The 24,289-nt window shown below is 46.3% G+C and overlaps 10 protein-coding genes across 10 annotated transcripts; 3 read left to right on the top strand and 7 right to left on the bottom strand.

The window, feature by feature from the left end:
* Positions 1-460: 460 nt before the first annotated feature.
* On the top strand, positions 461-1,070 carry N7537_008693 (uncharacterized protein; the record flags this gene model as incomplete). Its single annotated transcript, XM_056899747.1, has 2 exons — positions 461-661; positions 726-1,070. 2 exons carry the CDS (start codon positions 461-463, stop codon positions 1,068-1,070), a joined length of 546 nt encoding a protein of 181 aa, XP_056751823.1.
* Positions 1,071-1,570: 500 nt separating this feature from the next.
* On the bottom strand, positions 1,571-2,948 carry N7537_008692 (uncharacterized protein; the record flags this gene model as incomplete). The annotated part of the gene is made up of 7 exons (XM_056899746.1): positions 1,571-1,587; positions 1,645-1,800; positions 1,862-1,948; positions 2,003-2,158; positions 2,218-2,351; positions 2,401-2,669; positions 2,733-2,948. The coding sequence occupies 7 exons, from the start codon at positions 2,946-2,948 to the stop codon at positions 1,571-1,573; spliced, it is 1,035 nt and encodes a 344-aa protein (XP_056751822.1).
* A 1,414-nt stretch (positions 2,949-4,362) lies between these two features.
* N7537_008691 (uncharacterized protein) lies at positions 4,363-5,844 on the top strand (the record flags this gene model as incomplete). Its single annotated transcript, XM_056899745.1, has 7 exons — positions 4,363-4,617; positions 4,715-4,892; positions 4,951-5,061; positions 5,133-5,450; positions 5,523-5,639; positions 5,697-5,720; positions 5,777-5,844. The coding sequence occupies 7 exons, from the start codon at positions 4,363-4,365 to the stop codon at positions 5,842-5,844; spliced, it is 1,071 nt and encodes a 356-aa protein (XP_056751821.1).
* A 302-nt stretch (positions 5,845-6,146) lies between these two features.
* On the bottom strand, positions 6,147-7,283 carry N7537_008690 (uncharacterized protein; the record flags this gene model as incomplete). The annotated part of the gene is made up of 1 exon (XM_056899744.1): positions 6,147-7,283. One exon carries the CDS (start codon positions 7,281-7,283, stop codon positions 6,147-6,149), a length of 1,137 nt encoding a protein of 378 aa, XP_056751820.1.
* Positions 7,284-9,568: 2,285 nt separating this feature from the next.
* On the bottom strand, positions 9,569-14,009 carry N7537_008689 (uncharacterized protein; the record flags this gene model as incomplete). The annotated part of the gene is made up of 3 exons (XM_056899743.1): positions 9,569-11,035; positions 11,102-13,441; positions 13,512-14,009. 3 exons carry the CDS (start codon positions 14,007-14,009, stop codon positions 9,569-9,571), a joined length of 4,305 nt encoding a protein of 1,434 aa, XP_056751819.1.
* A 607-nt stretch (positions 14,010-14,616) lies between these two features.
* N7537_008688 (uncharacterized protein) lies at positions 14,617-14,936 on the bottom strand (the record flags this gene model as incomplete). Its single annotated transcript, XM_056899742.1, has 2 exons — positions 14,617-14,709; positions 14,787-14,936. 2 exons carry the CDS (start codon positions 14,934-14,936, stop codon positions 14,617-14,619), a joined length of 243 nt encoding a protein of 80 aa, XP_056751818.1.
* Positions 14,937-16,375: 1,439 nt separating this feature from the next.
* N7537_008687 (Amino acid/polyamine transporter I) lies at positions 16,376-18,959 on the bottom strand (the record flags this gene model as incomplete). Its single annotated transcript, XM_056899741.1, has 19 exons — positions 16,376-16,557; positions 16,614-16,692; positions 16,750-16,897; positions 16,951-17,079; positions 17,129-17,206; positions 17,260-17,461; positions 17,522-17,546; positions 17,601-17,633; positions 17,687-17,715; positions 17,766-17,800; positions 17,853-17,931; positions 17,982-18,096; positions 18,146-18,217; positions 18,269-18,381; positions 18,447-18,475; positions 18,539-18,611; positions 18,669-18,738; positions 18,787-18,820; positions 18,874-18,959. The coding sequence occupies 19 exons, from the start codon at positions 18,957-18,959 to the stop codon at positions 16,376-16,378; spliced, it is 1,611 nt and encodes a 536-aa protein (XP_056751817.1).
* Positions 18,960-20,083: 1,124 nt separating this feature from the next.
* N7537_008686 (uncharacterized protein) lies at positions 20,084-20,484 on the bottom strand (the record flags this gene model as incomplete). The annotated part of the gene is made up of 3 exons (XM_056899740.1): positions 20,084-20,247; positions 20,315-20,346; positions 20,402-20,484. 3 exons carry the CDS (start codon positions 20,482-20,484, stop codon positions 20,084-20,086), a joined length of 279 nt encoding a protein of 92 aa, XP_056751816.1.
* Positions 20,485-20,927: 443 nt separating this feature from the next.
* On the bottom strand, positions 20,928-21,964 carry N7537_008685 (putative short-chain dehydrogenase/reductase family protein; the record flags this gene model as incomplete). The annotated part of the gene is made up of 4 exons (XM_056899739.1): positions 20,928-20,984; positions 21,050-21,233; positions 21,286-21,825; positions 21,900-21,964. 4 exons carry the CDS (start codon positions 21,962-21,964, stop codon positions 20,928-20,930), a joined length of 846 nt encoding a protein of 281 aa, XP_056751815.1.
* Positions 21,965-22,435: 471 nt separating this feature from the next.
* Positions 22,436-24,150, top strand: N7537_008684 (glutamine synthetase family protein; the record flags this gene model as incomplete). The annotated part of the gene is made up of 5 exons (XM_056899738.1): positions 22,436-22,868; positions 22,931-23,187; positions 23,241-23,293; positions 23,369-24,058; positions 24,120-24,150. The coding sequence occupies 5 exons, from the start codon at positions 22,436-22,438 to the stop codon at positions 24,148-24,150; spliced, it is 1,464 nt and encodes a 487-aa protein (XP_056751814.1).
* Between the last annotated feature and the right edge of the window lie 139 nt (positions 24,151-24,289).

Raw genomic sequence — 24,289 nt, 5'->3', positions numbered from 1 at the left:
TGCGTGATAACGATCTTTGAAACAAAACAGTGGACCTCAGTGGACCAGGATCGGCATCAAAGGTTTGAAGTTGCGGATAGCCGAGTACATTTACGAACTCAAGTATTTACGCAGTCTACCTTCCAATCTTGCTGTGAGATGATTGATAGAAATTTTTGCAGATACTCCACTCATGTCAGGCACATTCTCGGTTTTCATCCCACTTCCACGGTTTAGCCTTTGGCCCCCGGGGCCAAGCATAGCCTAGTGTCTCCACATACTGTCTATATCGTATGTGCACACTACTCAAATGAGTCAATCTCAGTGTTGTTACATGCGCTAGTCTACGCGAGCCGTCTGTTCCAGGAACTTGTCACTGAGTTTGATATTTTTGTTGCATAAATGTCTCTTGGGGGCCAATACTCACCCCATTTTATCCACGCCAATCTTGAGTGCGCGGAATCGGAAAGCCATAGCCACCATGAAACCAGTTGCAGCATTGTTCGTCGTCTCACTTGCATCCGCAGCATATGGGTGGAAAGTCGGAGACAGTTCTACCGGTACCACCGATCCCGATGTCACTACGAAGTGTACTCAGTGGGCGAATGATATTTCCTCCAAAGATAGCTGCAAGGCTCTGCAAAAGGAATTTGATATCGACTTCCAGCAACTCCACGAATGGGTGCGTATCTGTCTCTCTTCTAAAAATCTTTTATTTCCCTCCAGCTAATGAGTCAAACCTGTAGAATCCCTCACTCTTGAAGGACCCATGCGTTCCCATCGAGGGATGGAGTTACTGTGTGGGTAGCTCGAGCAAATCAAATGATCAGGCCTCGGGGATTGGTACTGCGGCACCCTCACTCCATCTTTCTACTTCTACGGGGTCCACTGCGACTTCGACGGAGGCGACTTCTTTGCCGAGCCAGTCAACCGAGTCTGCTGGCACTGCCACTGGTAACAGTGCGACAGCATCGAGTGCCAGTAGTTCGCCCTCGGCCACAGGGACTAGCAATGGAATACGCCTAATGGCGATCGAGGGTACTGGAATTGTGATGGCAGGGTGTTCACTTTTTATTTCCTTGTTTCTGTAGTCTACTTTGGGCTGAGTTGGGAGACAATGCATCTAATTTACTTTCTGTTGATGTGATTCAGTTCTTGAGTCTATTCGTCTTTAATATACACCATTGACATATGATATTATCCTAAAAACAGCAATACGTTCTTATGAGGAGAGCCATTTAGTTTGAATGGTTGGTCATTGGTATACTTATGCAAAGCAAGAGACTTGTTTGAAGAACCCCAAGTGTCACTTATATATCGAGGGTCAGATATACAAAGCTCTCGTGGCTACTTTGCTTATTACATGTCTCTATTTTGCTCGATGAAGATCAAATACACGCAACAATCGTTGTTTGATATGAGATATGAGATACAATAGACTAGTAGTAAATTCAATAAAAAAATCGAAATTGTCGTATTTAACATTGAAAATGAAGTATGACCTTCTCCTATTACTAGCAATGGGCCTTCAATCTAGATATAGGCCAATTCCTCAATAGCACATTTATTTAAAATCCGCAGAAGAATAGTCTTAGGAGGATGTCGTTCCTAGAATCATATTAGAATGTACCAATGATCTCAAGGCTCAGGGTGACCGAAACTTACCAGGTGCGCCGACACAAACGTTAGTTTTACGCCACAGATTGGTGCAGTTGGATCCAGTAGCGGGATTCAATTTATAGAACTCCGCTGTGGTAAGATCGTACTGCTTCTCGATGGAAGCGCAGTCATCATCGCCAGACACGTAGTGCCATTTGTTGCCTATTTACCAAAGTGTTAGTCACCGACTTTAGAGAATGGGATCTTGATCTTGAAAGCCTACAGTCCGAAGCTACTCCAGTCTGAGTTGGGAAAGCAGATGTCGAGCTGGATGAGCCAGTGGCGGTGATGGTAGCAGAGGGCGTGAGCCCTAATATTATGTTAGACAAGGTTATCATGAGAGCTTGGAGCAAGGAAATGATACCTGGCTCACCAACGCAAACATTAGTCTTACGCCAGAGGTTGTTGCACTTAGAACCGGTTGCAGGGTTCAAATGATAGAACTGCGCTGGCGTGAGATCATATTCCGCTTGAATTGAGTCACAGTCATCCTTTCCAGATACATAGTGCCACTTGTTGCCTGTATTTCCGCATGTGAGAACAGTATCATCGAGAGCATTACGAGAAAGAATAACTTACAATCGTGAACAACCCCAGTCTGAGTTGGGAAGGAAGAGGTTGAGCTGGTAGACGCAGACGCAGATGGAGATGACTTCGCAGCCACACAAACAAAGTCACCGTTAACCAGTCCCTTGCACCCCTTGGAGATAACGCTGCCCAAGTCAGAAAATCTTCAATCTCAGAGCCGCATGATCAACTTACGGATTCCAGCTGTAGAATTGACTCAGAGTGAAGTTCATATACATGTCTTGAATGCTGTTGCAAGAGTCCCCATTCTGCACCAGATGGTAATTGGTGCAAGACTTTGTGATTCCATTCTGGGTTGGCGCAGCAGTGCCAGCGAAGCTAAAGCTACTAGCTGAGGTCGCCCCAGTACTATTACCACCCATAGAAGCTGTTCCGGCCGGACCAGACACACAGTAACTCCATTTAGGTACCAGTACGCAGTAGTCATACTTCAGGGATGGATTCTGGAGAAATGTCAGTCACGATCCCCCCATTGAAACTAGGACATGGTATAAGTAGGGACTTACCCAGGAAACGAATTGCTTTAGTGAGATTCCAAAGAAGTCCACTACTGCATCACAAGTGTCGCTGTATTGAACATCATTCACCCAATAATCACAACCCACAGCAGCATTGGGGTCTTTAGTTCCAGTAGCTGATGGCCCATTCGTCCACCCGCCTTGAGTGGCAGCAACAGCCGCACCCAGCAGCAATGAGTGAATGAATAATTTTGGTACGAACATTCTGAAATGAGACCAGTTGGGAAAAGAAGAATTGTGTGATGTAAAAGAGCGACCTCCTGCTTTACTTAGAAAATTTAGAAGGGGATATCGAGGAAACGACTGTTCTGATTTTGATGGACATGGTACATCAGTCAGGTAACGTACGTTTTCCGAAAGTTACGGTAATTACTGTTTCATTTTTCACCCACTGCCATTGTCCGAACTTGGAAATTGTCATTCCACGTCTTGCAAAATGATGATCGTCAATGGGTACGCAGGTGTATAGTGGCCAGGGGTCGGATGTGGTTTGTAATGGTATTGGTGCCTGAAAATTTCAGTTGATGCCTGAATTAAAGCTGGCAGAAAATAAAGATACCTGAATTACCATAACATCGCCCTCAGTAAGTAAAGTACTTGAATTCTTCAATTCCTCCAAGGTCGACAAAATCTACACCTTGAAGAATGGGCATCAAACGTGACGCTATTCGCACCCATACAAATCCTACGATTCCCTCATTTCTAGGCGTTGAAACCTTCCCACTGCGTTAGATAAGGCGATGTGCTCGACCCAGGTGGGGACTTCAACGCCCAGAAATGGGTGATTTCGGAGATTTGTATGGTGGGAATAGCTTCAATATTACTGGGGGCTGGAGCTTCATTTACAATACACTGTATAGAGCGGTGTCCCGAGGCGGTAGAAAACCAGGCATTTTTAGGCATCGTCAGGCACCAATACCATTAACCACATCCGACCCCTGGCCACTATACACCTGCGTAGATGGAGCTAAAATATAGTGGGGTGCAGACAAGCATGTTGCATTTGAAATCTTAGCTCAAACAATTATACTGGGCCCCATTTGGGGCCAAAATCCTGACGAATGAGAGATCCCAGTTGATATCTGTGCAAGGGGAGAAGCCCCAGTGTTGGGGCCATCCGAGTGAACTGACCCTTTACTGGAAATTTCAATTGGTTCCCTGATATTTTCCATTAATGCAACCATCTATACGTACTTTAGTGCAACATAGACAGAGGAAATTCGCGCAACGAGCCTTTGAAACACGGACCCATTCAGGTAGCGCTATCTGGCCAGTAATGCGACTTCATGAGCTCCGTGTCAGAGATTGCAAGATACTTGATTTCTATGGAGCATGAGGGATTTATTTGTAATACAGAGATTGCACATCCAGGTCAATTCACAGTCTTTTACGCCGTAGGGGGCCAAATACACGGGGCGGTATTGTTGGAAATGAACCTAGGCCTCGCGTAGGGGTCATTGAAGAGCCCATCACTTGAAGAAAAAGATCGAGGAGCTTTTTATTTAGAAATGGGGAGACACGCAATTTCTATTAGTGTCTTTCCAGCACATTTTCACTCTTTTTGAATACAATCTTTTGATCTACTTTGTTGGACTACACGCTCTTTTTGATCATGATCATGATCTTCGGTCCCTTTGGCAAGGCCTGGCTTGCCATAGTCAGTCACCTTTTTTTCCTTGCAGATGTCTTGAGCGTAGTTCAAGGCTTCCCGGTTGAGTTCAATCATAGTGTTGCCTCGGTTGGTGTGGAAAAGCGCAATCCGACTGCGGCCACATGGACATCCCCTGGAAAGTTTACTGGAGTCCGGTTGCACAGCTCGTGTGCGGGAAAGGAGAGCTTCTTTGAGGACGTATTAAATAATATGGTTACTGTTGTGAGTGCTTCGTGAGGCTGAACTATCGCTTCTATCGTTTTCTTGCCAAAATTGAGTTGCAGAGATTATTAACTAGTTGTGTGTGCCTAATGAATAGACTGGCAGTGCCAAGACATCAATTTCTACAATCGAAAAGGCAATGAGCAAAGATCGCAAGAAAATGCTTCCTACTGAAAAATCATACGTTGACCTTTATCAATCACTTTACGGAGAATTCAAGCCAACTGATAAAACCGCGGTCAAAAATGCTAAGACCAAGTTGAAGTCACTGTCAAGTATGTCTGATTGACACTAATCAAAGATATTTGGCCAAGAGCTAATCTGTGAGCACAGGTTTCGTGACCAAATACAATAAAGGCCTGTCCGGGAATGCGTTCAAGCTGGACGTGTATTGCGATCATACACAATGGGTGACTGATGGTACTAAGAATAAAGCAGGAGATTGTAAGATTCTTTGGACTGCCATTTTACCCTGCTTTGACTCGATGCTAATCTATTTCATCGGGTAACAACAGATTGGTTCAAATTGACTGGTGAACCACTGGCTATAATGACCGACAACGAGAACACGGATATTTGCAAAGAAGCCAACGGCGATGAGGATACCCTTGCTTTTATGACCACGAGTCGAGGTAACGTCAAAGACTTCATGACTGTGTGTCCCAGAGCCTGGAACGCTTGGACAGGCAAAACTCTCATTTCGCAGAAACAGGAGACTCTGAAATCACTCCTAACCAAGTCCATTGACGATGTCTTGGACGCTACTCCCGAGAGTCTGTTTTTGCACGAACTAAGTCATACAAAATCATACTTTAGTGCCAAAGGTAGCCTTGGTAAGTGAATTCTTTCCTTGATGCTGCTGCTTTCTCATGGACATTTGCGCTGACTGTCAATTTGACGCAAAGACGATGAAGACTTGAACAATGGTGTATCTGCCTATGAATGGGTCGCAATCAACAAGCTTGCCAAGGAGGACAAAGACGAGACAACCATATCGAAAATTCGTCCACTCAAGAACGCAGGTAAGCGTGTACCTGTTGATTACAAGACTTTTTGTCAGAACTAACTAGGCTATTCAGACACTTTGATGTACATGGTTTCTGGTATGTACCACCGTTATGACAAGCAGCTTCCTCGGTATTAATTTTGTCTATTACAGGTCTCTACCTTAGTGAAAAGGCAAACTGGGGAGACGGTACTTGCAGAGACCCCAAGAATGTGAACTAAAGCATGTCAACACAGAACTTGCACTCTGTCGATGAGATATCCATATCATGGGATATAGTCGACACAGCTAGAATCATACTAGATCTTAGTTTGAGTTTTTATGAGACACGGGAAGAAGCAGAAAGAAGCAGAGCTTTGCGTAGTCTAACCTTCCTTTCTTCTAAATTCGCTACTCTACCTCCCTGGATACTGGAAATGAATTTGTCTTTTCCTACAAACAACACGATGAATCTATTATTTACCTAACAAATCGGAATTTCACAAACTCTCGATGTAGAAAGTCCATATCAGTCGACTCACGATCATTTGGTATCTCGAGAAACTCCATACTTCAAGCAAATATCAATAATAGGTTGACATCCAGAACTCATTGCACTTTTAGCGACAGTTGTCCTGCGATATCCTGCATCTAGGCTGACTCCACGCTCCACTAAATATTCAAATTCGCGAGGCTTTTCTAGGTTGATTGCTATCAGCAAGGTCTGGCCGTGCCTTATTGCTATCGCCCCGTATTGAAAAAGGAGCTCAATCAGAGAATAGCTCTCGTCTCTCAATAGAGCGCAAAAGACTGTTGTAACGGACCGTTCCCTTCTTCCAGGTGAGTAGGATTTCGATCGTGAAGCTTCTCCGTTTGGATCTGCTCCATGATCTAACAAAAGCTTGGCGGTACCGAATGGCCGTGGAGCATCCCGGAGTGCACCACATAGCGGTGGATGACTCTCTTCGGGTAGTTGGAAATTAACATCCGCTCCCCGGGACAAGAGGTATCGTATGCGGGCGTCATCGCCCTGTTCCGCGGCGTATTTCAACATCCAGTAGAGGTCCAGTGCGGGATCTGGTTTGCTATAAGCGTATTGGCGAAGCTGGTCGAAGAGATAGTCTTCGATCTCATGGTGACCCTTTGATGCTGCTTGTGAAAGCGGGTATCTTCCCTCGGTATCGTGTGATAGTTGCTTTGCGCCCAGAGAAATGAGTTTCTGAGTAAGAGTCAGGTGACCCTCGCGAGCTGCGAGGGCAAGGGGCGTTAACCCATCCCGGTCGCGATAATTAAGATCAGCTCCTAAATCGAGGAGATACTCCACGATTTTTATATGTCCCTGGGCTGCCGCGTATGATATTGGATGCTCTTTCATGTCCTCAATTTGAATCGGCCATCGGATGCGTGATCCCTCACTTTGTATGGAGCAGGCAAAATATTGAGATTTATATTGAACATTTGCTCCGGCCTCAATGAGATATTGCAGAGTCGATGCCGACCCCTTAGATGCTGCCCATAGCAGTGCCGAGGCATCGTGTTCCTGCACATTGCGTTGATAGAGGGGTTTGTTGAGGATCTTGAATAGATAGGAATGACATTCCAGAAGATGATTCAGATCGGAACATTCTAAATGTGTCCCGATTCGTATGAGAAGTTCGGGGGGTAATTTGAGCATCGACATGGTGAATGAATACAGAAGAGAGAGGAAACATTTCAGGGCTTGATCTATGCCGATGAGGTCAGCGGTCCACTTTTATAGTGTAACATACGGTACGCCGTATGTATGTATTTCGTGACAATACCCTATATTTGACTGCCATTACTTGGATCGCATTTCTCTTAATACAGTGGTGTAACACAAGTATTTGACCTCCGATACTTCGGCCGTGGACCCACTTTTCTAATACTGCCTGGCAGAAACCTCGGAAATTCAATTCAATTTAATAGCTAGTATGATGCTTTCCACAACACATTAGTAGAATAAACGAAACATTATCGACTAGCCGATGAATGAAGAAAACATGAGGGTCGACGGGTAAGCAAAGTCGCAGCTAGTGATTAAACCAACTAATTGGTTGTCTCAGAAATCTGAGTATAGCTGGTCGAAAATGTCGAATACCAAGTCCGAATATATGGTAGAAACCAGGTAATATACCGGAAACATCATGTGACATTGGGTACCAGGCATACCATACAAAAGTGCATATTACAGTTAGTCATCATTGTCCGCACAGATTGTTGAAATAACGTATTCGGTAAGCGAGTGGCCACTGTAAGCGAGTGGCCACCCTAACCAAAAACGCGTCCATGAATTAGCACTTAGTTAATTCAACCACCTACTATGCCACTAATACGCTCTCAATCCTCTAAAAATTCAATAGAGTAAGAGGGTAGGATCTTATTAGCTATCTAGGCTTTTAAAAATAGAGATATTAGCTCTATTTCTCTTACTACGCGTATATTCAATATCCCGCGTACAACTCTCCGCCGCCGAATTGATAGAGTATAACACCGCGTGATTTCACGCGCTAATTGCTCGAAATTAACTAAAATTAAAGAGGAGTCTCTTTAAAAATAGATTCTCTCTATAGATCTACGTAGAGCGGCCCCTCGGCCCTCTATAGTACGAGAAATAGTAGATCTTCTTCTTTAAAAGCGTAGAACTACCCTAGTTCTTTCGGTCAGCGAAAAATAGGTATTTAACTATATAAAACGGTATCCTCTCCTTTCCTCCCGATTCTCGAAACGATATAATTATAAGCGCGCGAAATATAAAGACCCTAAAATCATTTAAGGGTAGTTTGATCTTATTTAAAAAACTATCCTTTAATTTAAGATCGACCCCGACGATATCTATAACTTCGGTAAGACCGGCTTTATAATAGGATTAACTATAACTACGAAGATTATTACGAGGAGTAAATACTACGGTCGGAGGCTAGTTTTATAACCTAGAAATCGAGAGTAGGTAACTATTATTAAGTATACGAATACTTCTAGCTAGGCCCTTCCTCTATATATAGTTTTTAAAGGCAAAGTCTTTATTAAATTATAGTTCGATAGCCTCCCGGAGGATTAGCGCTTCGAAGTTAGTCCTAATAGCTAGACCTCCGATAAAATTAGCCTTTATTAGCTCGAAAAGCTTAGGCCTTGACAAGTCCCGCCGATTTGGTCCCGCCTTGGCGCCAAGCAGGGGCCAAGGCGCTAGTTTCAGTGCTGCCTTGGCATTATCATGCCGATCACTTTCCTATCTAGGTAATTTTCTAGCCTAAATAGGTATGGTCGCAGCACCACAGCACCAGAATTCCATTTGGTGCTGCAGCACCGGAACCAAAAATTGGCTGGTGCTGTGGGACTTGTCAAGGCCTAGCGGGCCCCCCGAGGGTGTAGAATATGTAGGAAGCTAGGACATAGAAGAGAGACATGTCTAGATAGATGATGATTTTAGTTTATTCAATTTAATGGAGTTTTGGTTGACGTATATGCATTTAAATTAGTAGGTTTTAGTTGGGGTGGCCACTCGCTTACAGTGGCCACTCGCTTACCGAATACGTTAGCGGGTTTTGTCATTTTAGTTAGAGTTGTCAACATTGGTCATTTATACCATACATTGTTCGTACACCAGCTTTCCGTCAGATTATATAGATAATAACAAGCCGATTTAACGGACCTGAATCGACGTTTAAATAGGGGGTAGTGTGACGATCCAGATCAGACGCTGTTTCCTTTTCAGGACTAGTGCGTCTGCGGCCTCGCAGCTTACCTGCAAGGCTACACTTCCTTCTTGTCGTCCTCTCCTTAGACTGAGTATCGCGTATTCAATGCACTTGATTCTTCTCAACTAGGCTATCATCACAACTAAATACTATTCGCTGAGTTGGAGGTTTTAGTGGAGCAGAGCTCTTTCTTTTTCTACCGGGGGTTTCAAACTAATGGAACAGCATTGTGTGTAGTATGAGATCATCTTCAGCTCTTCAAGTTAACATAGTCCCTGTGAATGCGAGCCAGCCAGTCTCCAAACGAGATCACTTCGTCTCCAACTGACACCATTCGAGGTGGGATGAGCTTCACAGATTCATCCATCTGAGGAGCGTTGAGGAATTGATGAGTGTTGTTACAAACAGAAAATGGGAGCGCGTTATGTTCGATTTTTCGAGAGCACTCTTTCTCGAAGTGGGCGTCGATGCAATCCTGACACCACTGTGTCTCCTCCGAAAGGGACCAGGAGCGATTGCACTCGCCATCGCAAACCACCGATTGAACCTTGTCGAAATTCAATACAATGAGGGCCCGTGTTGCCAGAGCGTTGGTCATATCCCCGAAGGCGATGAATACAGACAGGAGCTGGTTGTAAGCAGGGAGGTCATTCGCTTCATCATCATCGGAGAGGATTTCCAGACTAAGGTTCACAATGTCCCGAGCAATCTGCTTCGCATGTATCTTGTTGCCCTGCTTCCAGTAATAGCGGGCAGTGTAGACTCTCGGAGGAATGATGACATCGGCCTCAGGAACACCCTCGGGAAGAAGCGTCTCGATGTCCCTGAGATAGGCCGACACGGCCTCGGTATCAGATCCGGATGCGGCGGCCTTTTGCAGGTAATATGGTGCGACGCAACTGATTAACATTGACAAGAGATAGGGATCAGCATTTTCCAGAGCCTGACGCCAATGTTTAATCGCCCTGGATGAGCCGTTCTGCAGTGCATGAGCCGCCCGTCCGCAGTGGTACCGGAGATTGGATGATGTTGCGCGCTCCCCACGCTCATCAACGAGTTGAACCGAACGCTCGTACGCTGAGACGATGAACTCCAGCTGCTTTGTATGAAGAGCTGCGCGCAGAATCCTTTTATGGGGGAATGCTTTGCCACCACCCGCGGCGATTACTTCCGATAGACCCTGTAACTGCTCTGTGGGTTTCTCATCCATTTTCCGCAGAATCGTCATGATGTCTGACCATTGCTCTTGTTTAGCATAGCATTGTAGACACTTGATCACGCGGCCGTAGTCAGTGAAATCGACATCCACAGCCCTGATCCAGAAATCGATTGCGGCATCAATCTGCTTTTCATGCCAGCTCAGCTCCGCAAGAATAAACAGCATCTTGGCGAGTCCCACACGCTCGAGATAGGATCGCTTCCCTTGGCCACTGGACTCGAGGATCTCTACAGCAGGCTTCAACGTCATGATCCCGTCGTGAGGCTTGACCAGTCCGGATAGAAGAGTGGAGGCTCTCCAGTTCTCTGGGTCAAGTTCCAGAGCTTGCCGGGCTCGGGCCTGCGCCTCCTCCTCGTGTCTATAGATTTGTAGAACGCTACCAATTTGCGTGTGCCACAAGGAGTCCTTCTGCGTGTTCAATACTCCCTCACACCATCGCTCGACCTGTTCAATTTGTTCCACAGATCCGACTTTGTGCGGTTTGTCATTGAGTTCGAACTGAAGCCCATCGTTAACAAGGTCTCAACCAGTCAGTTCTTCTACTAAAATCAAGATACAACTGACCTTCTTTAAGAAGCCCGTGATAAAGCGGAAGGCATCCAAGGTCAGTGGTAAGAAATGCGGCTCTTGCAACAGATGGATAGCCATCTGCTTCGCAGCTGGGGTCAGTAACCCTCGATGGCCTTCCACCTGAAGCTGACCAGTGACCCACTGCTGATCTTCACTGCCGATTTCCAATATAACGGCTGTGTCATTCAACCAGCGAAGAATCAGAGTGGCAACCTCATCGCTAAGCATAAATTCACGGCCAATTTGACGTTGTGTGGTCGAGGGGCCAGGAAGCTCATCATTGTTCAGTGCGATATCGATGGCGGCGGGATTCCTGAAGAGTTTGATCAGGTGGGGTCCAAAGAGCTTTTTGTATTCAATGTCTACTAGTGCCAAGTTGACAGTGGAAAGATGTTGTACGAAGTTTCTTCTTGCGTACGATAACAGATCTCCACTTGGTTGGTTTGTCTCCCCCGTGAGCAGGCGTAACAAAGTGAGCGCCATCTTGGCCTCCTCGATGTGCAACTCGTTCTTGTAGATTTGGTTCTTCCGAATCTGCTTTTTGCTTTCGAGAAACTGATCAAACTCTAATTTGGTGTAAGTCTCCTGGGGACAGACTGTGGAGAGGAAATGTTTGATCATGGCCATCTCGCCTGGGGAGACTACTGCTCCTGGGCCCTCCTGCAGAGATGAAGGACCGTGCTTGTCAGGGATTGACTCCTCAACCTCCGGAGCTCGGAAAGTCACTTCACCCTTATTGGTAATCTTGAACAGAGGATATTTCTCCTTGATCTTATCTGCTAGGCTTAAGAGTGATGATTCTCCAACTGCCGCATATAAAGCCGCTGTCATCTGTCTTTCCGTCAAGCTTTCGCGATAGCGTCTAATCCAGATAATTATCTCGTTGATCTCGGAGATTTCTGCCTCTGAGCTGTTGTGATTGAGTCCTTCTATTTCATTTTTTATTTGCGTAACGCGTCCTTCGCCTGCTTTCTTCAGGGCATCCATGATATCGGAGATATACTCTCGCTTGCTGATGTCATCGAGAGCCAAGTTAATTCGGAAATAGTCACCATTAGTTGCTTGATAGAGTTCGTCACAGATCCTACTTCTTAGCTCTGGAATTCCCGTGCGTGTCATATCAGCTAAGGCGATCATAGAATCCATCCTCGATTGCATAACTATTTCCATGTCCGTTCGACTCTTGGAGCTAATAGGGATAGAATTCAAAGAGACACCATCCACAGTTGCCAAATGCTGGCAACACTCAGAGTCGACAGTGAGGAGTACTCGGACACGTCGGTGCACTTTCATCGAAGAGGCCTGCCTCAGAAAGCGCAGCATGCCTTCTCCCATCTTACCACTCAAGCCGTCGATAACAACATAAAAAAGGATGTTCATCTCGGGTAGATCAGTGTTTTCAAACAGAAGCTCGCTGGAGATCGAGGCCGGGTCGATCTCCTGTGACTTGGCACAGATCTCCGCGACTGACTTCTTGTAGTGCCTTTCGGCCTGGGTAAACTGCCAGACAAGAGATTTGGCCGCAGTCTCGAGATTGCTTGCATTTCTCACAGCATCCCGTGCTGGCCCCTCAAAAAAATAATATGCAGTGGAAACACGGGGACCGGCGTCTTTGGTCGATTTCTTGTGCAGAAGATGTTGGATAATCGCTGAGGCTAGAAAGCTCTTGCCGGTTCCATCGCCTCCCTCGATCGCGAGAATGTTGGCTGCGGAATGCCTTGTCTCCCAAGTGGCAAATGCTGGTTCATCGAAGATCCACCGGCCTGTTCCCGGCAGTCTTTGATTTAAATATTCTCGATATCGAATACGCCAGGGTGTATCCGGCTGGCTCGTAAACCCCAACGCCTTCTTTATGGCGTTTTCTCTAACGACTTCCCTCTCCTGAGCCTGCATCTCGGAGACAATTCTCTCCACTTTCTTGGTCGTATCCAATCCTTCACGGGCCGCATCGGCCGCCTGGCGAGAAGAGAGGAAGGTCTGGGCGGAGACCAGATTGCGCTCTCGTTTGACGAGCTTGGCCATTTCACCCAAGAGAGGCTGGACACCGTCATCTGCCAGAAACATAACCTTGAATGCCATTTTGATCTTTTGACCCGCTGAATAGCGCAGACTCAAGGCCGCATCACAGACTCTCACAAACAAGTCCAGTTGCTGAGCCGCCAGTTTAATCAATTTTGCATCTATTTTGCCCTTGACGTAATATGGAAGACGGTGCAAGTAATCTGTACATTCTTCGAAAAGCTCACCCAACCCATCAAATGCACCCTGGTACCCCTCATACGCATCAATAAGGAATGTGATGGCATTATAGCATTGCGATGCAGGTTTAAATACCTATTTCTTGGTCAATCATGCGCAAGACGACGAAACAGTACGCGAATAGGGCACTAAAGGAGATGCTTACCTGCGATGAGGCATCCACGACGAACCCGCCAACCTTCTTAATGACGGTCAATGTGTTGCTAAAACACCTTTTCACCTTTTCCTTTTTTCCCAGCTCCTTTTTATCCAGATTTTTGAGAACTTCGCCGATGTCCAAATGCTCATTGACCGATTTGTTCTCTCGTTCCGCGAGATCCTTCACCCGGTCTCGGATCTTAGCCCAGATTTCCATCAACTCTGCGTCCATCTCTGGGACATCCGGATGCAGCGCTTCATCTTTGCGCTCGCTGTCGGGGCTTCGAATATTGTCTTTCTGTGATTCAGTTGGCTGATGTGGCGATGGTGCCAACTGTGCTTGCCCTGGTTGCTCGGGTGGTGATATAGGACTTGTTAGCGGCTCCTCTTCAGCCGAACCTTTTGGATATCTCTCTTGCGGTTTGGCGTTTTCCGCAGGTGCTGGGACAGCACCGCCGTTGCCCTTCACCCTCTCCTTCTTGCGCCTGAAGGGGCGGAAGCGCATATTCGTCGGAGGGTCAATGGTTTGTGAAAGATTTCGCTGGACAAGACGCAAGTGGATACGGATCTTCTTTCCTTTTCAACTGGAGAGCTGCGTCCCGGCACGCCACGTCATTTTGCATGGATCGACAGATCTCGATGCATGGTCCTAATGCGTAGAAGTGGATCCCATGATGGGGACATCGGTTACCACAATTGGCAGGTTGACTAGGCGATCAAAGTGATAGTTCTGAATGCCTACTGTGATGTTTCTCCCAGCAGTTATTTCTATTTTCCCCGCGCGGGGGAGACGTCTCAGCCGTTTTACCCAAGAGCAATAAACCCAACTTGAAATATGCTTGGAGAAATCGCATGGGTTGCTCGAATTTTTTGAACACTCGCTATATTGGCCTGGAATAGGCATCTTAAGTGTTGAACGCACTATTTGAACAACTTGTAATTTGACAAATCACCAGTGTTTAGCAAATATAGGAGGACTTATAGGCCGGTCCCATGGCTCGCTTCGCGTCCTTTACAATCTCCTCATTCCACCGCAACATCGTTGAATGCTTGTTACACATTCCTCTTTCTGATCTGCTCCCCTTCCATATCGAAAATCGCGTGGCCCTTCTTTAGAAGTTGTCTAACACCACCTCTTCCTCCTCACCGTCGCCGGGTTTTACCATTTGAAAGCTTATAGGCATACTTGTGACTTCTCCGTCTTCCTAAAAAACAACCCATCTATTGTTAACCGTTTCATGTCAAAATGAAAAGACAAATATAGGGAGAGGATGATACTAACCACCACGATAATTTCGTCTCCATGATGGTGTGGCTCGTCGACGGTGGGGACCTCCACTTTTTTCTCCTCGTCATCTAGAGTTGTGGTGTTCTGCATGGTGGATTGGTCCACCACAGGCTCTTCCTGCTCCTGCTTCTGCTCGGAAGACATGATGAAGAGGATGAAGATGATTATAACTGGGCACTAATGGAGAGGATTAAAGAGGTAAACGAGATATACGGTAGAGAGTTGTGACACCGATCTATTATAAATGGGAATATTTGTGGCTTATGTGAAGGCCAGCTGAGAACTGAGTCCCAGCATCTTGGGGGCCTTCATGTACACCGATGCAGGCGATTCGTATAGGAAGGTGGGTGAATCTTTTGTTCCCAAACTCCTATTCGAAGTACCCACTATTAATCACTGATTGGCTGATGTTGAAAGTTCGAATGCTGTCAGATCATAGGTTAGTATGCACATGTAGAACAAGTGGACCTAGTAGTACCACTAGTATTCTTAAATTTCATTGTATTTTATTTTATTTATTGTTCAGGCTTCTAAGGTCCGTTACTCTAGGAGGCACTAACATATTTCACCCCATAGCTAGACACCCCACCCAACCTATTAAATTTAAATGTATTTCTCTCAACCATAATGCTATTGAATTAAATCAACTAACTACTCTATCTAGACATGTTTCTCTTCTATATCCTACTAATCTATATATTCTATACCCCCCGGGGGGGGGGGGGCCTGTACGTGGCTAGATAGCCGATTCTCTACAACAGTCTACCCTAGTGAAATTCACCCACCTCCACCTATATACATTAGTTTAAATACTAGCTTATAATTAATATAGTATTTTTATATAGTGAAACAAGTATATATTTTTAAAAACAGATTTCTCAACTCTCAACTCTCAATTCATACTATATACTAAACTAGTATTTAGTAGGACCCCTATTTGTATCGATCACCGCCTAGCACCTCATAGGCATATTCTCAATAAGGCTATTTAGATAGTCATCCGGTAACGTAACCGGTAAGCGAGCCGCCACTGTAAGCGAGCCGCCATCTTGAAAACACATAGTAAATGCGATAAATTACAACATGATATTACAACAACGGTTGACTATATGAGCTTTTTCTTATACCCTAATGCTTTTTATAGGATATCTAGCCATTTGTTGGAGTTTAGGGAAATTAAGTAAATTAATGACTAAGATATATATATTTTTCGAATTTAGAGATATAATTTTCGATACTATACTAATCTAGGGGTTTGATTTATTCGAATCTAAGATATACTACTAGAAATGCTTATCAATACCTATCTAATAATAATAGATCTAAAATTATATTATGGTGGTTGAGATATCAAGTTGTAATTTGTCCCATTTACTATGTGTTTTGAAGCTGGCGGCTGGCTTACAGTGGCGGCTCGCTTACCGAATACGTTATAATATATTTATAGTCTTAAAGTACTCTAATTAATAGAAATATAGATATATTCTTTATAATTAATTCCGCTCTTATCAAATAAGAAATATGATTTTAAGAATAAAGACCTCGAATTATTTCTTAGAGAGAAAGAGTAATCTTTAATACAGCTAGCCTCGACCAGCAAGTTCCTTTTCATGCATATTGGGCTCGAGCTCCTCTCTTGTAGGCACGGTATCCAGTGCGTCGATAGTAATGTCAACACGAGGACCGGTGAAATTCTTTTTTCCGTCCACAAACCACTGGAACACGGAGATGATGATAATAACAGCAAATGCTGCAATGCAGTAGTCTAATTACGTACGTTAGTGGACAAACTGTCATAGATAAGCCCACAGGTAAACTCACTCATACTGCTTCCCGTGACCGTGCTTGACGGAGGGAAGACGAATAAGACGCTAGTCAAAGCGATATATGATAAAGCAATCTAGTCATGGTCAGAGATGTTCCGCTTTATTCAAATTCACCCATGATCCCAACATACCAAATCGACAAACCATCCAAGTACATTGGGCAATTTCCATTTCCTTTCGGGGAGTGATCTGCGTCCCTGAAGACAGTTGATGGCAATGGGTATTCCATAGGACAGATCAAGAGCCACGACTGAGGCAGAGATAATTGCGTTGAAAGCACTAACTTCTGTTAGTTACCATTTGCGCTATCGCCCATGTATGGTGATTTTTACCTTGAAGAGCCTAGGAAGATACATCCGAATGCGATCACCACAACAACAGTGAGAATGAGTGCGTTGAGGGGCAATTTGAGAGTTGGGTGAACTTTTGCGAAGAACGGAGAGGCAGGAAGGCCCCCATCTCTGTGAAGAATGAGTATACGTGTTATATGCCGGGAAGAAGATCAAATACCTTGCAAAAGCAAAGATCATTCGACTACTGGTGGTCATGACGCTGATTATAGCAAAGACCAAGCATACCAGAGGCAACCTAGAACCTGGCGTCAGAGTGGAAGCACGATGGGGGAAAGTTTCACCACATACATCAAAAGGCAGATACCTCCCGCGTTGCTTTTAGTCGCATCGACCAGGATCTGTAGAAGTGGACCGGCTGCGGAGGTTGTGACAGCTTCCATATTTCCTGCGACGAATAGGAGGACTATCAAAAAGATAGAACCGGTGAACACACCGATGCCCACGCAGGTAACCATGATTTTCGGTCCCTCGATGTCAGCGTTGGGTACCTCTAAAAATGTAATATGTCAGCCTCTTTATCTATCTTCTCAGACCTAGGGTAATCCGTTACCTTCGATCATGTGTGCCACCGCATCCTAGATAAAGTCAGTTGTTTTGGTTTTGGTAATGCAATGACCATGATGACCTACAAAGGCAGTCACACCAAGCCCTCCTTGAAGCAACTAGAATATCTGTCAGTATCCTTGCAGTATTATAGTGAGTGCAGTAAACATACACCTAGAAGCCATGCAACTCCATCGGGCCCTAAGCCGAATTAGTAAAATCCTCATAATGGAGTTATCGGGGAGCCGTACAGCCGGTTGTATTGACAAAGTCACAGAACACGAAGCTGTGGATGTCAGTTCTCTGCCATAATTTTATACTGCCAGAGGATTTCATACTAAGCGGAATTATAGTTGGGAGAAGCGCATGCCAGACACGTAATTGACACAATCACAAAACCTCCAATCGACCACATAACTGGATATGGTTAGAGATGGACCAAGCCGAAGTGGACGAGGGCAACGCACAAGCACCGCGGTAAATGACCGGCAAGATGGAGTTCATGAAAGCATTGATGATGAAGGAGCCAATGGTCAATCCAATGTAGATGAGAAATTGATGCCAGCGTTGCGGGACATAGCTCTGTACATCAAGTTAGTACTGCGGTAAGAGTACGGGTGAGATTTCTGACCTCATGAAGAACGGAAATGACGCCAACAATAAGCTGACTAGAAAGAAGGGAGTTCGTCGCTACGAGTGCAACCTAGTCGTGGGCGTTAGTTTGAGCACCACATTGAATGATTGCCCTTCCTACCCAGCCTGCCACATTGATCCAACCTGTAATCCATGATAGAATTGGTACTGTGCTTGGCCACGCGACTTTCGATTCTTTAGTATGGATGTGGCCCGGTATCAGAGAGTAACGTACTAGCTAGCATCAAGGTTAGTGTTGGCCCAAATCGTATAGATTTTGTAGGTACGGAGGGACTTACCTGCAACCCAATGATACTGTCCACCGGCTCTATGAAAAGAAAAAAGGAGTTAGTCTGGTATGTATATCAAAAGGAGATATGTCAGAGCTTACGTCGGATATGCGGAGAGAAATTCAGCCAGCGAACATGCGATGCAAAGATTGCAGAATCCTGCAGTCACCAGTCCTAGAATTTGCGTGTTAGCAAAGACTCGGAGAGCAAGTATCTTCTAGATAAGCCCACCCCAAATCACACTTGTGCTTCCACCAGATGTAAGACTGATTGACAAACTGGCCGAAAGCGCAGTCCACGACTAGCTTAGTTAGCTAAATAGTCCGGTCGCAATCCATGTCTAACGTACATTAAGAACCGCAAAGGCCAAACCAAGCATTGACCTAGAAATTTCCGTCAGCAGCAAGCCTTACATATGCTGGCGCATCTCTCTTACCATGTCGAATGACTACGTTGGAGTTCTGGCCGATGGCCCATGGCCGCCAACCGGGCATCATCGCCTTGGAGTGGACCGTCCTTCATAGTGGATCAGGATTCAAGGACGCAGAGAATATTTACAAATCTAAGAGTTGGGGAGATCATCAATCTAAGTATCTCTCCGATTCAAACGCATCAGGAAGGCATTGCCAGACGAGTTCTCTTTGTGGTTAAGCTCCGATAGAGGGCTATTCCATATGCGGGGAAGCTGCGGAATACAAGCTGCGCTTATCTCAGAGGCTTGAGACGCTTATCACAAGTGTTTATGCGCCAAGGTGCTAGCCGGTTGGTCGCGTGGACTTACCCAACATCGTATGGTCTTTCTAACACAATTAAATAAAGGGGGGGAGGGGGGAGGTCTTTAAATGAAATGTTCTACTCAATAGAATGATATTGATGAATCATAGTGTAGAATGCAATCTCTAGATGTCAACGTTAGGTTGCTCACTGTCTTGCATTTCATCTCCACTATGGATTTTTGACGCTAAATGTTCCATACAAATATGTAATACTCCATGATAACGAAGTATTAGGTTATATATTGAAGAGGGGAACGCTCAACGCAGTATGCTCTGAGGCATACGGGTCGATTCAGCACTCGTAGTTCAGCTTCATACTCAACTTTGCATATAAAGGAACCACTACCCAAGAAGTGGATTCGGAGAGGTTAGGAGTGTGTATTCTCAATCGGTGTCTATCTGCTACTTGTAACCTCATAGCCCAACACTTACATAGCAAACTCGTAGAGAATAAGAAAGAGGAGGTGAGCGCAATGCGTAGTGGAGAGCTTGTCTCCCCACTACAATATATATACGGAGTGGGTATATATATCACCTAGATATTTACTCTGTATTTCCCGCTCCTTTCCATAGCCAGAGAGTGCATACGCTGTGCTTTGGAAAGATGCGACATACAGCATACGTTTGGGAAACGAATATTCGGCAATGATAATGTTGTTTCAAATTAAAACCGATAAAATGTACTGATCATGTCGATACAGCATTAACTCCCCAAGATATGCCTATTCGCAGGGCATGTGGTGCCTTGGAATCCACCAAATCCCAAATCCCAAATCCTTCAAACTCCGCCCAAACGCGAATCACAAATAGAGCAGAAAAATGTATCCTTTACCTCAAGACTACCAGCATCTTGAGATACGGATCTGATGTTCATTGCATGTAGGTGTCAAGTGCCTGCTGGACATCATGCAGACTGTTCTTGTCGCCGTATGCATCCATCAATTGTTGGTTTCGCGCCAGGCGTTCTTGTTCCTCCAGCATGGACTTTTCTTGCCGTGACTTGGCTGCGATGTAATAGTTGTATGCGCCGAAACCTGCACGTGCCAGAGTCAGTATGGTCGCTCCTAGGATATAGAAGGAATACGCGGTGGTTAAACATACCGAGACCAATTGTAGCCATTAAAGGAAGCAGTCTAAATAAAAAAAAAGTTAGTTGAATCGAGCAAAAAAGGGGGCGGCACAACTTACAGCCGTCCATTCCGGAGTCTGGGGCTGGAGGTTGAGGGGTTTGCGTATGACTTGTTCGCGCCGGGGAGAGCAAATTGAGACATGATGTATATATATGTATATTTTGTGTTTTGTAGAGTATTCCTGGATGTGGATATTTGGGAGGTTTAAAGTGAAGAAGCAAATAAGAGAAGTAAAGTAGAATTCAAGGGATAAACGGAAGAAGCGGAATGCGGGGATTCATGACGTGAAAAGGTCCGAGGATCGCTGCCGAGGATCGCTCCCGAGGTCATATACCTGAGGTGATCAGACCACATCCGTTTGGCCTCATCATACAATCATGTGGTGTGGTTCTAAAATTTTAGTATGTTACATTGAAATCATAATCGAATCATCGTGTCGTGTGTGGTCCGCATTAGGAAAAGATCAAACCCGCATCTTCATATTTGCTATAATTTATATAGTTAACCTCAAAATTGCATCAATTTCCCAGAAGCATCATATGAGGCCTGAGACCTGAGACCTGAAACATGGTCATGCCAGCGCCTTAGTTGCCGTTGTTCTGGGGCGCAGGGGTTGCCGGACCCTCCGGGGTCACATAAGCCTGGGAGTTAATTGGTCAGCGCAATTCCGGGGAAATTACCCGCCAGGGCTATACGTCACACTTACCTTGGTCATTCCACCATCGACAACAAAGTCCGTTCCATTCACGAAGCTGCTCTCATCGCTGGCCAGGAAAACTACAGCATGAGCCTGCTCAATGGGTTCACCAAACCGACCAGTGGGGAAGTGCACCTCCCGACGGAACCGTTTGGCCTGGTCATCACCGAGCCAGTCTTGCAGAAGAGGGGTGCTAAATCGTCGTGAGTTAATATAAAGAGAAAACTCTAGTCGGAAAAACCTACTTCAGGGGGGCGGGGCATAGAGCGTTGAAACGGAATCCCTCACGGGCATGAACGATAGCCAACTCCCGAGTCATCGCCAGCACCGCACCCTTGCTCGCCGTGTACGCAAGCTGGGGAGTGGCAGCACCAACCAAGGCGACGACACTAGCTGTGTTGATGATACTGCCACGGGTCTTCTTGTGACGACGCAGACTGAGGACGGCGTGTTTGCTGCCGAACCAGACACCCTTGACATTGATGTTGTGTGTGAGATCCCAGATCTTCTCGGGGGTATCGATCGCATCTGCGTCATTGGCGTGCATGATTCCGGCATTGTTGAAGATCACGTCGGTGCCTCCCCAGCTATCCTGTGACTCAACCATTGCCTGCACATCCGACTCCTTGGACACGTCACATCGGATGGACTCGACTCGAGGGGCGGAAGGAACTACTTCCTTAACTTTGGCTAATGCCTTTGCTAGGGCGGGCTCAGATACATCGGCCATCAGGACATTGGCGCCCTCACGGGCGAAGAGGATACTGGTTTCGAGACCGATACCACTATCCAAGTCCGAAATCGGTTAGGACTTTTGTGACGATGTTGTAGTTTTTCGGGGTTCAAATCATGGACATACCCGCCTGCACCTGTGATGATGGCATTCTTGCCTTGGAGACGTCCTTGGGGAGTAGTGGCAGCCATTATGACCTTATCTTAAGAGTTCTGTTTGTATAAATAGGATCTAGGTTAGCAATGACTCACCGCCAAGGCCACAGCAGTATAATATATCAATAAAAAGCGCTAGAGGGGAGACAACTCACATGAACTGATAATAATCGAATTGATATGAGAGTTGTCAATATCACCGAGTGTGTTGCACCGAAGGTATACGCGGGGCAGCCCTGGAGCGTGGATCCCGTTAGGTAAGCGGTGACGATGTTGGCCCGAAGGGGTAACGCGTCACCGCTATCTCGCTGATAAGCTTCCAAGCTGCCCTCCCGGGCAAGTGCGCTGGTCGGAGTCCTTCAACTTGATTGACCTGATTTATCCGATTCGCCTGGCTTGAAACGTGACTCTTATCGTTCTGTTCCCTCTTTTATCCTCCCCTTCCCCTTGTTCTTTACGGTATTTTGGATCCCTATACTCCTAATCTCACCCTTTGACCCGATCATTATGTCGAGCCCCGCGGACCCAGAGGTCACAGCCGAGAATGTCGCCGAGATCCTCAAGAATGACACAAAAGTGAAGGTGGCAGGAGTGGATGTGGATGGCATTCTGCGCGGTAAGCTCATGAAGAAAGACAAGTTCTTATCTATCATCACCGAGGGCTTCGGCTTCTGCTCTGTCATCTTCGGCTGGGATCAACATGATGCGACGTATTATAAGGAGCTGGCCATCAGCAACAAGGAGAATGGATATCGCGACCTTGTCGCAGTTCCAGATTTACGCAGTTTCCGTCGCATTCCTTGGGAGAACAATGTGCCCTTTTTCCTCATCAGCTTCTTGGATCCAGACACACGGGAGCCGGTGTGCGCCTGCCCGCGAGGACTGATCAAGACTGCGGCCGCTAAAGCCGAGGCGGCGGGGTATCGGGCGATGGCAGGAGGTATGTCGACTGCAGACCAGGGTATGTGCGATTCAATGGCTGATCAGACTGATTTTGTTTAGCGGAGTATGAATTCTACCAGTTTCGCACGCCGGGCAACCACGATAGCCCCGAACAACGCGCATCTGCAACAGCCGCCTTCCTCCAGTCGAACCCAGCCGATGCGTTGCCGTCTGTAACAGAAGGAATGTTTGGTTATTCAATCACTCGGCCCATCCACAACCAAGATTACTACTATGGTATCTTCGACGCCTGCGAGCAGTTCCGATGTGATATTGAAGGCTGGCATACTGAAAGTGGACCTGGAGTCTATGAAGCTGTTAGTGACACGAGAAAGCGAATGGGTCGCATTGGGACTAAACATCGTCATAGGCATTACAATTTGGCGAAGCGAAGGACATGGCTGATAAGGCGGGGTTGTTCAAGTAGGATTGTCACCTTGCCAGCAGTTTGGATTGCTCTTTCATCATGAGCCATTGCTAATCAGGATGTTTGCATAGATACGTCGTCAAGGCATTCGGAATTAAGCACGGCATTACTCCATGCTTCATGGCTAAACCTCGACAAGGCCTTCCGGGGAACAGCGGACACATGCATATCTCTCTCGTCACAGCCGACGGAAAGAATGCCTTCATTCGCGATACCCCCGATCCATCCCCCCTCTACCCTGATATCGCTCATCTGTCCGACTTGGGGCGACACTTCCTAGCTGGCCTCCTCGTTGGCCTGCCGGACATCATGCCGATCTTAGCCCCGACGATCAATTCCTACAAACGCCTGGTGGAGAACTTCTGGGCGCCCGTCACGGTGTCTTGGGGACTGGAGCACCGGGCCGCGTCAATCCGTCTGATCACCCCACCGACAGCCAGTCCGAAAGCGACCCGGTTCGAGGTGCGCGTGCCAGGTGCGGACACCAATGCGCACCTCGTCCTGGCGGCGATCCTAGCATTGGGATGGCGCGGAGTAGAAAAGAAGCTCGAGATCCCCGTGCCGCCTCTTGCCCGTGGCGAGGATATGGGCGGTGCCAGTGATAAGGGTGTACGTCTGGCCAAGTCCTTGAAGGAGGCGGTCGTTACATTTACACGGCCGGAGAGTATCGCACGGGAAGTCTTTGGCGATTCATTCGTCGAGCACTTTGCTGGAACTCGGGAACACGAGGTGCGCTTGTGGGAAGAGGCGGTGACTGATTGGTATGTGATATCATCTACTGCAATATCCATTCGGATACTGACTGACTTGACATTATCTCAGGGAGATGAAGCGGTACATCGAGACTGTGTAGATGTTGTATTTCTTTTTCATATTGATTTTCCGATTTACAGACGCAGGATCTGAGAGGCATCGAGGGAAGAATTGTACATAGTCGCATTGGCCTAGAGATTGATGCGTAAGGGCGCGTAAGGGCACGGCAGTAGCAGGGT

The sequence above is a fragment of the Penicillium hordei genome (genome assembly GCF_028827395.1).
Source record: "Penicillium hordei strain IBT 12815 chromosome Unknown utg000004l_segment0_segment0, whole genome shotgun sequence".
Lineage (NCBI taxonomy): Eukaryota > Fungi > Ascomycota > Eurotiomycetes > Eurotiales > Aspergillaceae > Penicillium > Penicillium hordei.
The sequence above is the reverse complement of the archived record's forward strand: the minus strand, read 5'-3'. Positions and strand labels throughout refer to the sequence as shown.